The sequence below is a fragment of the Eutrigla gurnardus genome (assembly GCF_963514095.1).
Source record: "Eutrigla gurnardus genome assembly, chromosome: 11".
NCBI lineage: Eukaryota > Metazoa > Chordata > Actinopteri > Perciformes > Triglidae > Eutrigla > Eutrigla gurnardus.
Window position 1 is genome coordinate 22814579 of NC_139925.1, and position 11752 is coordinate 22826330.

Here is an 11752-nt window from a genome sequence, read left to right on the forward strand (position 1 = left end):
GTGTATAAAAGCAAGCACCTCGGCATGCAGACTGTTTCTACAAACATCTGTGAAAGAATGGGTCGCTCGTGGAGACGTTCTCTGGAGGGACCAATCACGCTTCTCCATCTGGTAATCTGATGGACGAGTCTGGGTTTGGCGGTTGCCAGGACAACGGTACTTGTCTGACTGCATTGTCCCATGTGTAAAGTTTGGTGGAGGGGGATTATGGTTGTTCTTCAGGAGCTGGGCTTGGCCCCTTAGTTCCAGTGAAAGGAACTCTGAATGCTTCAGCATACCAAGAGATGTTGGACAATTCCATGCTCCCAACTTTGTGGAACAGTTTGGGGACGGCCCCTTCCTGTTCCAACATGACTGTACACCAGTGAACAAAGCAAGGTCCATAAAGACATGGAGGAGAGAGTTTGGTGTGGATTAACTTGACTGGCCTGCACAGAGTCCTGACCTCAACCCAATAACACACCTTTGGGATGAATTAGAGTGGAGACGGAGAGCCAGGCCTTCCCTCCAGCATCAGTGTGACCTCACAAAAATTCCCAATTTTTTTAATGACCTCACAAAAATTCCCAATTATATTTTTTATTAAACCCTGTGGATTAAGAATGGGATGTCACATGTAAGCGAATACTTTTGGCAGTGTATCTGGATCCAGTTCGGGGGGGTCCTTCTTATTTACAACATGAGGCATTAGAACATTTATTGTTGTGCTGTTATTGGTCACGTTTGAAGGCTGAGGATGCACATGTTGCGGTAAATATCCTGACTTAGTTTAGACACCCAGAATTGGACGGGTGAATTGTCTTTGGGAGATGTTTTGTGCACAGTGGGGAGAAGATGGAGGTCTCAGTTTTGCATTTGTGATATTTACCTTTCTTGGTTGGTTTTATCATCACTTTGTAATACAGCTGCACGGAATGAATTTTGAACATTTTAAAATTAAATCTGTCAATTTGATGGCCTTTGAGAGATCAATTATGAGGCTGGATCTATAAACAATGTTGTGCTTGAGTAAAGAGTCATTCATAAACTCACTGGTTTTATAGATCTGAAAGCAACGCTTGGTTAATAAGATGGGTCGGGTGGGTTCAGGCCCCTCCCACTCTGGACAGTCTGCCCCGGTTGTCAGTCGCCCTGTTTCTGGGTGAAGTGAGTACTAAGGAAGCGGTGAGATCACAGAGAGGGCTTCTGATGAAGCTCATGGTCAGATCCTCGAGCCACCTTCAACCCGGACCTTTCCGAGCCGTCCTAATATAGCGGGTCATGATGCACCGCTATATTATGCGCTTTCTGGGGAGAGGCTCCTCCCACACAGAGCGACCTGTGTAAATCATGAGTAAATCATGAAACTGTGGACGGGAGAACTAGACTGAAGGGCGTTAATCAGAAATATTAGAGCCTGCGCGCCCGGCACTCTACTGCTTATGGCTACGGGGTGATTTGAGGTGAGTAACTCCATGCAAAAACACACATTTATGTCATCTCGCCACACTATTTGAGCTAAACGAGCACTATCGTGTCTCGTACGGACCGAACCTGTGTTGCATAGGTCTTGCATTATTTTCTGAGGCCCAGAAAAGCAGATAAAACTTGCCCCTATGGGTTAGCATTGGAGCGAGTCTGGAAGGCTGCCAGGCAGGTACAGATCTCAGGCTAGGTCAAGTCAATTTTTGTTGGGTTTTTTGCTTCTAATAAATCGGGATGACCCTGACGACAACGGAAACGGGGTAAAAAATGTCTCCTTTGCTGCACCGATCAATGTTGCTTGTAAAGCATTTTAGCAGCTAAAGGAGCAGGCTGACACCAAACCAGAGCTAAAAGGAGAGTGAAAGTTTCAACATGGCCTTAATGCATTTTAGTGCATTAACAATATAATTCTATAATTTAGGAAAACAGAGCAAATTGTTTTGTTTTTTTGTTTTTTTCATGAAGACTGTATTCCACACGTACAAGGTTATTTTTGTAAAGAGGCTTTTCCTCCTTTTGGTCTCCCATCCACATAAGCACATTTAAAAATAGATAAATCTCCATCCAGATGGAACTGTAAAAACACAATTGAAGGGCTGTCAAGGCTGCCAAAGGTCAGGTTAGGACACACATGCATGCTGGGGCCGTTGGCAGTTGGTGGGCCTGTTGGATAAAGTAGCGGTGACCTCCGTAGCTCATTCTGATGGAAGCGTAACGGTGCATTTATATGTGAGCAAACACATAGTCCCATTGGCAGATCATTTCACCACACTTGCAGCTCATAGTTCTATTCATGCCACTGCTGCGTAGCTGGATGTGTAATCAGGCTAATAGTTCATCATGTTTATTTGTCAGATAAGTTCAATTGTATAGCTTGCTGTGGAGTTTTGGCCGCAATAATTGCAAAGAAAAAGGAGCTTTAAAACAAAAATGATAAAGTAGCTGCTGCAACTAGATAGAACTACTATGAAATAAGTTTGTTTTAGGTTTTCGAGGTTTTTGTTCATAAGACATTACATGAGCAGTAAAATCTCTTTTAATCAGTTTTTTAATGATCTTCATTTGCTCGGTTGAATTAACTCATGCGTGTAACTGGCTGGTTTGATGCATCATCGTGACGATCAGCAGCTACGATCACTCTTCATATTTGAGCAACAGCAACTTTCTACTGTGTGTGTGTGTGTGTGTGTGTGTGTGTGTGTGTGTGTGTGTGTGTGTGCGTGCATGCATGCGTGCGTGCGCTACAGTGTGTGTTACAGTTATTTTGTAAAGTTTGTTGCCGAGTCAGCAGTTTGTTCATCTGTTATGAAGATGCCAAACACTTATATGGTCACACTCCACAGTACAACACACTGTCTATTTCTTCACTATTTTCTCTCTCTCTCTCTCTCTCTCTCTCTCTCTCTCTCTCACACACACTCACACACACACACACTCACGTTTCACTGTCTTCTGCTCTGTCACTCATTTCACATCTAAAGAGGCATTAAATCCTATTTTTCTTTCCTTTCCTGTCCTCCTCTTACCTGCTTTCTTTTTTATTTGATGTAATTTGTATTCATTTAACAGGTGCAATGAGACACTCATTGTTCCCCCTATGGTGTATATTACTACGGCTTCATTTTTCCTGTACATACTTTAACTAGTAAATCATAACGTCCTCCAGGTTTAATGAGGCCTTTGAGCTACAGAGACGCTTTTGGGTGGGTGGGGGGGCAAATTGATGACTTCCACTCCAACAATATTCTTCTACCTGCTAGACCAAACCGCCCTTGTTCCCCTTCTGATTATTTGACGAGCTGCATGTTTAATGCCTCATCGATATATATGTTGGAACGTTTGCAGTTGGTAAAATAGATGCGATGGACAACCTTAAGTAGTATCAATTTGAGCCTGGAACAAGAAGTGCTGTCCTTCACTCTTATGAATAGATCCTCCCAGTTCTAAGTTGTCAACAAGAAGAGGCCTCACCAGCCTTCCTCCAACCTTCCATCTCTTCTTCTGCCCCCTCGTGTCCTCCACTCCTCCCACCTCTATGACCGGCCCCATTCTTCTTCTTGACCTTCTTTGCATCCCCTCCCTCTGCTCTGGTCCTCCTCTCTGTGGCGTACCAATGCTGCCCCCTGCTGTTTTCAAAGCCATGCTGCAGATGTCTGCATGGTTACAGGAGGGCGGACAGATAGATGATCACTGTCTGCTCATTTTAACAATGGGTCGATGAAAGTCACTTAAATCTGGACAGGCTGGAACACACACACACCCACAGACACACAGTGAAATGCCTTAACAGTGTGTTGTAGCACACCAGCAGCAGATGTTTTCTCACACTTCTTTTTACTGGTCCAATAACTTGACTTAGCTGACTGGAGTATAAAACAGAGAGAGACCTCTGTCGTGTTCCCAATGGGACCTTATTTTGGAAAGATAATATGTATAGTAGTCAACTGTAAGTGACATTTTTTTTTTTTTGCCAAACTATGAGATGTTACTTCGCTGAACGGTGATATTACGACAAACCTAAAAATGTTTTTTTTAACCGACCAAAATAATCAGAGTAATTCATGGTACAATTCAAACAGTATCAGAAAATAGTTTGTGTCTAGCCGTTGACCACTGTGTATATTTTTTCTGAAATAACGTCCTGTGTGGGACACCGGAACGGGCGGGACTTAGCGTCTATACAAAATGTACAGGATCAATTCAAATACATATTGATTATTACATGTCATCTGCTTTAGGCAATTTTAGTTTAGTTTTGTCCATGTTGGACAGTCAGGGTTTTTCTCTCAAATAGAGCTCAACAGAGACCGCCCACTATTTGAACAGTTCAGGAAGTTCAGTTCCCATCATTCTTTCACTCCGTTGGCATTTCAGAAAATCCTCATATGGAAGAGTTTAATGCCTCGATCCAAGCTAACCAACCAAAAGATGAGATAATTATTTTAAGAAGAAAAGGCTGTTACATGTGGGTAGTGTAGTACTCCATGACAAATCAAACATGTTTTACTTACTTACTAGGTGTGGCTTCTACAGAAGTGTCGACCATCGTGTGAGACATGACGATCACGTGATGATCGTCAGTGAGACGGCCTGGGATGTTTAGGTCTTCATGGCTAATCATCAAGTGAATGGATGTGAGCTTTATTACAACAGGGATGAACAACACTGATTGACCAGTAGTCACCTTTAACAGGGATATTTCTGCCCACCAACCACTGATTGAGGATATATTCCCACAGGGAAGCTCTCTTAGCTCTTATAGTCTGATGAAACAAATTAAACTCACAAAATGTCACCAAAGGAAATATTCTTACACCTAATACAATGGTACACCTTCTGAATTTAAGGTGTTTGTGTTCATTTAAGGTGTATCATAAATAATAATGGTATGGCAACATTTTTTTATTGATTGATTTAAAGATAGATAGACATAATCTAAAGATAGATGTAAAAATATTCTGCAGGTCTCCACTTCCATTCAGGTCTCCTGAGCAGCATTCTCAGGACGCCGACCATTAATTTAGCAAAATAAAATGACAACAAACTACCAAAGAAAACGGCAATGTACTCAGCCAATCAGCTGATATATTCCTCCAAAGCAGAACTTGATAGTTGTTCTCGTTTCTTCGATGTTTTGTAGGTGAAGAGTGTGTTCAACATGACGGCCAAGGAGGGAAGGAAGAGGTCCATCAGCTGCCTGGTCGCCGTGGGAAACGGCAACGGAGCTGCAGGTTCAACCCTCTTCTGAAAGTTAAACCAAGATCACGTCTGGTGGAAAAAATCTCAAAGCTTGGAACAGCAGCAGAATTAATTTTGACAATTTCAGGGTGTTTGCAAACGTTGAATAATAAGCCTTTCGTGGAGAAGAGTAGGAACGGTTTGTGACAACTCTTCAGAAGCTAAATAAGTTTTAAAGCTGCTTTCAAACTCTCAACAGCACTAATTTAACAACAGTTGAAACAATAAAGTCTGGCTTTAATTGGAAGCTAACAAATCTCCTCCTCCCATCAGGCTTTGCGTTGGGTAAAGCAGCAGACAGAAACACAGCTCTGAGGAAGGTAAGACCACAAAGTATTTTTAGTCCACGTCAAACAATCATCGAGTCTGTTGTAGTTTTAATACCCCCATTTTCTGGAATGTCTTTAAATTTAGGATATTTATTTACAGTTAAATATACTCAATAATAAATAAATGGTTTTCTTCTGATCAACGACATTGAGACAGAAAGATCTCAGATTAAGGTTAATTTAGTAGCTGTGGAAGCTTTTTGAAACCCAAAATACAATAAATAACCGAACAACCACGTGTAATATATTAGGCATTCATACAGTACAATCCAAAACATGTAGAGGAATGAATTAATACCTTATCATTCATACTAATACAATGTGTCTACAGCTGCACCAGCTGAGAGGTTAGTAATGATAATAAAAGTCCAAGTCAGCAAATGACAACGCTGTGTTTGTGTGATCTGCAGGCCAAGAACAGAGCCATCCACTACTTGTACTATATCGAACGATACAACAACCAGACCAGTAAGTGATTTTACCCAATTTCAGTTTTTTATTCTCATCGTTACTTCAAGTTATCGCGAGTTACCTTTAGACTGGTGATGAAACTCAGTTTCATCCTGAAGCCTCTATGTGACCTGCATGAGTAAACGAGACCTTCTATGAAGTTATTCTTAATGCTCGTCATCAGTGCTACGGGGTTGCCACGCTACTGGAGGACCAGGATGCATTGCTGGGAGGGAAGGGAGGCACGGGAGAACCAGGACTAACCGGGGAAGACTGTTAGACCCTGCTGCGTTTTGTCCACAGGGGGACGTAAAAAACAATTCAAAATGAAAGTTCCTTGTAGTGACTTTTACATTGAAAATTGTTGCGTCAGTTTGGCAGTTTCAGCTCTAAATACTACAGTACCCATGAGCCTCAGCTAGCATTGCTTTGGAGAAGAAGACAGTCTGAAGGATGTATCAGAGCAGCAGCAAGCGGATGATGATGATGGATGATGATGTTATTTAAATATTCTGAAATCACACTTTGTTAGGTCTGTCTGCAAGACGACAAGCTAACTTCTTTTTAAAATGCTAGTTTTCTGAATGGAGTCTGGTTAGATAGGTGCTAAGCTATGCTAACATTGTAGCTACTTCATCAAAACTCCAAATAAAGTCATTTAGACATAAATAAACGAGTGCAACCTTATTGTTTGTATCATGGACAGTCTCTGGTTCTCCACATAGTCTGGTGTCTGGACTATAGGCGGGTCCACACCGGACCGAAAATCGGCGTCTTTGAGAGAGTCGGCGTCCGTGACATGAGTCTACTTGGTGTGGTCGCTCGAATCGGCCCACGTCGGCGTTCATTTCAGCCGATTCAAATGTGTAATCCGCCATTCGAGTCGGCCATATTAAGTAGCCCGACTTCATTTACCGACGCGAGTCGGGCAGTCGGTGCGGTGTGGACCCGCCTTAATGTGAGCTACTATCATAGACCTCTGGGGGACCACAGACAGTCTCTGGTTTCTCCACTTAGTCTGGTCTGGCCTCTGGACTAATATGAGCTACTATCTAGACCTCTGGGGGACCACAGACACCGGACAGCAACGTCAGGAATGACAGGAGGAGAATCTCAGTGCTCATAGGCTCACATTTGGTGCAAACTCACCATAACAGTCCACCTCTGACTCTTGTCTCCAAGTTTCTTCATCCTCATCCTCCCTTTCTCCTCCAATCACCTGCTTGCATTCATACTTGCGACATAATGTAAAAAATGTTCTAATTGAAGACATTTGGCTCCTGTGCTGCTGCTGGAGAGCAAAGTCTGAGAGATTGATGTGAGTGAGTCAACAGCCTCCACCTGCGCGCCCGACAGGGGAAAGTTGGCTTCCTGCTTTGGCCCGAGACCACACGAGAAGCCTGTGTTTCTGTATTTCCACCCAGTTTGAGCTCTGTTGGACCATCTGCGAACTTTCTGGACCATCGCGTGATTGGTTGTTTGTTTATGTCTTCATTCCATTTCCACTTTTTCTCTCTTTATAATCAAATTAAATTCAGTAACGTACCAGACAACTTAATTTTGTCACTTTTGCTTGCTCACTGACAGCAAAGTTGTATTTCATTTCCAACCTGTGTGTTTGACCCTCAGTAAGTCTAAATCCAGACCGCCTGGGGTTTTGGTGGCCGTCCAGATGTTGGATTCCGTCAACCGGATGATTAACCGTTTCTCTTCTTGATTGTTAAGCTGTATTGTCCAACATCTGCACATCCCTGATTTGGATTCTAGGCATGTTATTATTGGTGGAAAAACAAACCGCTGACCTTCCAGTTGTTGTTGTTGGCACCAGTCCTCCCAGTTCTCCCAGGACCAGGCTTGTTGGTGAATTACCATGTGGCTTCAGTAGAAATGAATGATTGCTAGAAAGCCAAAGGAAATTTGAATACATTTGAATGTTCGCTGTCTTTTGGGCGGTTTCCATCTGTTCTTGGAGGAAATTCAAAGTTTTTGTACAATCGACCAAACAATGTTCAGTTCATTTAGTGTTTTTATGAAGTCAGAGATTGAAAAACAGTGAAAACACTTGCTGTAATATAATTAAGAGTTTGTGTGTCAGGCAGGATTATTCCTGTTTTTTTCTTTCTATCCGCTTTGACTTTGTCGCTGTTCATTAGTCACCCAGAAAACATTGTTCTAAATTAACCTGGACCTCCTGCAGCCTCAGCAAATGTTCAGCTCCCTGTGTGTGTGTGTGTGTGTGTGTGTGTGTGTGTGTGTGTGTGTGTGTGTGTGTGTGTGTGTGTGTGTGTGTGTGTGTGTGTGTGTGTGTGTGTGTGTGTGTGTGTGTGTGTGTGTGTGTGTGTGTGTGTGTGTGTGTGTGTGTGTGTGTGTGTGTGTGTGTGTGTGTGTGTGTGTGTGTGTGTGTGTGTGTGTGTGTGTGATTAACCAGTCATATATCAGACACACATTCACATTGTGGGGACTTATGTTTTTTTAAAACCAAATGTGGACAATTGCATGACATAAATCCTTACATTTTAGTGTAAGGGTCAGGAATAGGCTGGTGTTGGTTCTTGTTGGGGTTAGTCTCCAGGAAATTAATGTAAGTCAATGTAATGTCCCCATAAGTCATGAAAACACGACTGTGTGTGTGCGTGTGTTATTTAGTTTTGCATTTGCGATGTCTTCCCCAGCCGAGGAGTCCTCTGAGCCCCACATTTTCTACCTCTTTTCCCGCTCCTCATCCTCTGTTGTGTTGTAGGATCCGAGTACCAAACCTAATTCATTAAGTGTATTAAATTCCAGCTGGACCTATTTGTAGTAGTCATTTATTTTGGTCCTTATTAAGAATGTTCCTGAAGGAATGCCCGTAATAAAGAATACATACCAATAAGGCTTTTATTTAACTGGAAGATGAAACATCAAACAAACACATGTTTATTCTAGCTACCCTTTTTAATAGTAATAATATTTAACTCAATTCGCACAAAAAACAGTGAGAAAGTGAGAAAGGAAAAATGAATCAAATAAATCAAGTCATAAAAATATAAATAAAGCTAGTAGTAAAACAAGGTAATGCTGATAATAAATCATAAAACAATAATGGAAATTTTCATTAACAGTAAAAAAGTGACCATAACAGTTAAAAAACCTAAGTAGAAATTAAGCAATTAAATTAAGTATTAAGCAACTAATTCTTGTGAGGTTTATGGAGGAGGAAGGGTCGGCAGGATAAACGCGAGGTAACATTTAGGATATAAACGATGTATGGGTTTTATATTTGATAAATATGATTTCACAGCTTGAGTAGTTTAAAGAAGGGGTGGAACTAGAAAAGTGAAAAGTTCTCCTACGTAATATTGATTTATTCAGTGGTTTATTTGTTATTTATGATCATTTTATATTTATTGAGATTGTTATTGTGTACTGTTCATTGTATTTGTTAGTTTGTTTTTTATTTGAAACGCTCAAAATTAACTAAACTAATAATCATCTCTGTTTGACAGATAAACGTCTATTCTTTCTATTTGTTCTCACCCTGGGTTTTTTAAAGATTTGATTGAAGATTTGAACCTCAAACTAAACCTGTTGAGTCTGACTGTCTGGATTAATGATGACTCACATTTATGTTGTCTGTGTGTGGGTTTCTCTTGAGTACAAGCTGCTCATAGCTATTTGTCCCTTGGTGTGATTCATAAAGTTGTTTTGAATTTGAATAATCCAGCTGTTGTTTTTCTCTCCAACAGTTTACCACGACATTGAGTCCAAGTTCAAGAGGACGACGCTCCGCATGAAGAAGCAAAACGAAGGTACCGTCCTTGTTTAGTTGGGAGGATGAAGGTTAAACGTAGTGATGATGACGATGTCTGATGATTAATACTGTGAGACGATGAACATTTAGCTAACGCTCTCATTTACACGTCTGTTCCAAATGCTTTCTAAGACAAATATCTAAACCAGTTCAAATTATAAAGAAAATAGGAATGTGGCTGAAAGAAAAACTCCATTTAAACCAAAATAAATCTAAAAAATATGTAGATATAATAATAATAATAATAATAATAATAATAATAATAATAATAATAATGATGATTGTAATAACTATAAATAATAATAATACATTTTATTCATAGGTGCCTTTCTGAACACTCAAGGACCCAGAACATGATCATAATGATGATGGCAATAACAATAATTGTTATTCTAATGTTTTTTTTTTAATAAATGAGAAATATTGACGATATTTGTCATAAATTATGTGTTTTCTGCAAAGATAAAAGTCAAATTTCCACATGTAACTTGCTGAGCATTGACTTATAAGGGGACCACGACTGGGGGTCACGGAGGCTTACGGGGCCTTTTTGATTTTCAGATATCTCAGCAAGTTCCTCAAATACCAGAACAACTCATCTGTGGTGAAATATTCAATCAAACTCACTCTTCTGCAGTTGTCGTGTTCACAGTTGGCGTTAATTCTTCAGTTTGTACTGTTATTGTTCTGCATTGAATACAACATGGATATTTTATTAGTTAAGGGTGAAACATTGTCTCCCATTTGTTATTGTTGTTGTTTGTGCAACATTTCCAGGTAATGTACTATATCACACAATAATAGATCAACATAATAAAGATTCATATGTCACGACAGAAGCCTTTATATGCTCCATCATCTTGTGTCCGTGCAGGTTATGGTCTGCACTGCCACCGAGCCGTCATCACTCTGTGCAAGCTGATCGGCATCAACGACATGTACTGCAAAGTGGAAGGATCTGTCAACCTCCTCAACATCACCAGGGCCCTCTTCACCGGACTGGCCAATCAGGTGAAGTCATGAAGTCAGAGCCTCGTGTCTCATCTCTCTTCTTCCCAACCTTTGTATCCCTTCACTAACATCCACCTCTTCTTCACCTGCAGGAAATCCACCAGACGCTGGCTGACAAGAAGCAGCTCCACGTCGTGGAGTTTCAGGCGCAGCGAGGCCCGCTGCCCCTGGTGGTGGCGAGTCCGAAAGACGGGGCCCGACCCAAGCCGGAGCCTGAAGATGAGATCCCCAACACCCGGCTGCACTGGGACGACGTACGGGCCGCGCAGGGAGGCAAACGCTCCATCTGGGCGGGTGTCAAACGCACCATCTGGTAGTGTGATGACTCAGTCGGAGCACGAGGCAGATGATTGGACGCCTGAGGTCTGAATGTCGGCTTTGACGAGAAAAGCTGCGAGGAATAAGAACATTTTTTGTTGAAAAGTCTAGTGAATTGTGATGGTTTTGTTAAGTGGGGACTCACGTTACACGTTTGTCCAACTGAAGACATCTCGATTGAAAACGGAATCCTGACCCCAAAGATGGTTTTCTTTGTAACTTCCTTGTGTATGTGGAACTGTTGCAAAATGTATTAATGTAATAAAGGACAGATCTGTAAACATGTATGTGTGATTTGACCCTTTGTGTCTCTGGATGGTAGACTGTATAAAATGAGTGGACGTAGCCATGGTGACGTCACCCTGTGGTTTGTGGATTACACTCATCTTAGTAGCTAACTGCATTAGTAGCGACCTGTCAATCACAAGGTAGCCCCGCCTTGAAGCATACCCTGCTTAATGGTCCATTTGACACTTAATGGACAATAATGTGCTCAATGGACATCATGCTGTATTGAAGCAGACTTGAAAAATAACACAGATAGTTCTCCCCGACTGGACGTCCTTCACATGAGCTACTGATTCTCTGAACTTAATGACTGAAGTATTCTCTCTCTCTGTGAAGCTCACCTGAAGAAATGCTGGCAACCAAG

At 41.5% G+C, this 11752-nt stretch overlaps 1 protein-coding gene across 1 annotated transcript in view; it reads left to right on the plus strand.

Annotated features, from left to right (window-relative positions):
• Positions 1-11386, plus strand: part of mrps5 (mitochondrial ribosomal protein S5) — a 28202-nt gene extending 16816 nt beyond the window's left edge. The window contains exons 7-12 of the mRNA XM_084020977.1: positions 5105-5195; positions 5476-5522; positions 5942-5999; positions 9707-9769; positions 10646-10782; positions 10875-11386. Of these exons, the coding sequence (XP_083877103.1) occupies positions 5105-5195; positions 5476-5522; positions 5942-5999; positions 9707-9769; positions 10646-10782; positions 10875-11099 (621 nt within the window). The 3' untranslated portion in view covers positions 11100-11386. The remainder of the gene's footprint in view (positions 1-5104; positions 5196-5475; positions 5523-5941; positions 6000-9706; positions 9770-10645; positions 10783-10874) is intronic.
• Positions 11387-11752: the final 366 nt, after the last annotated feature.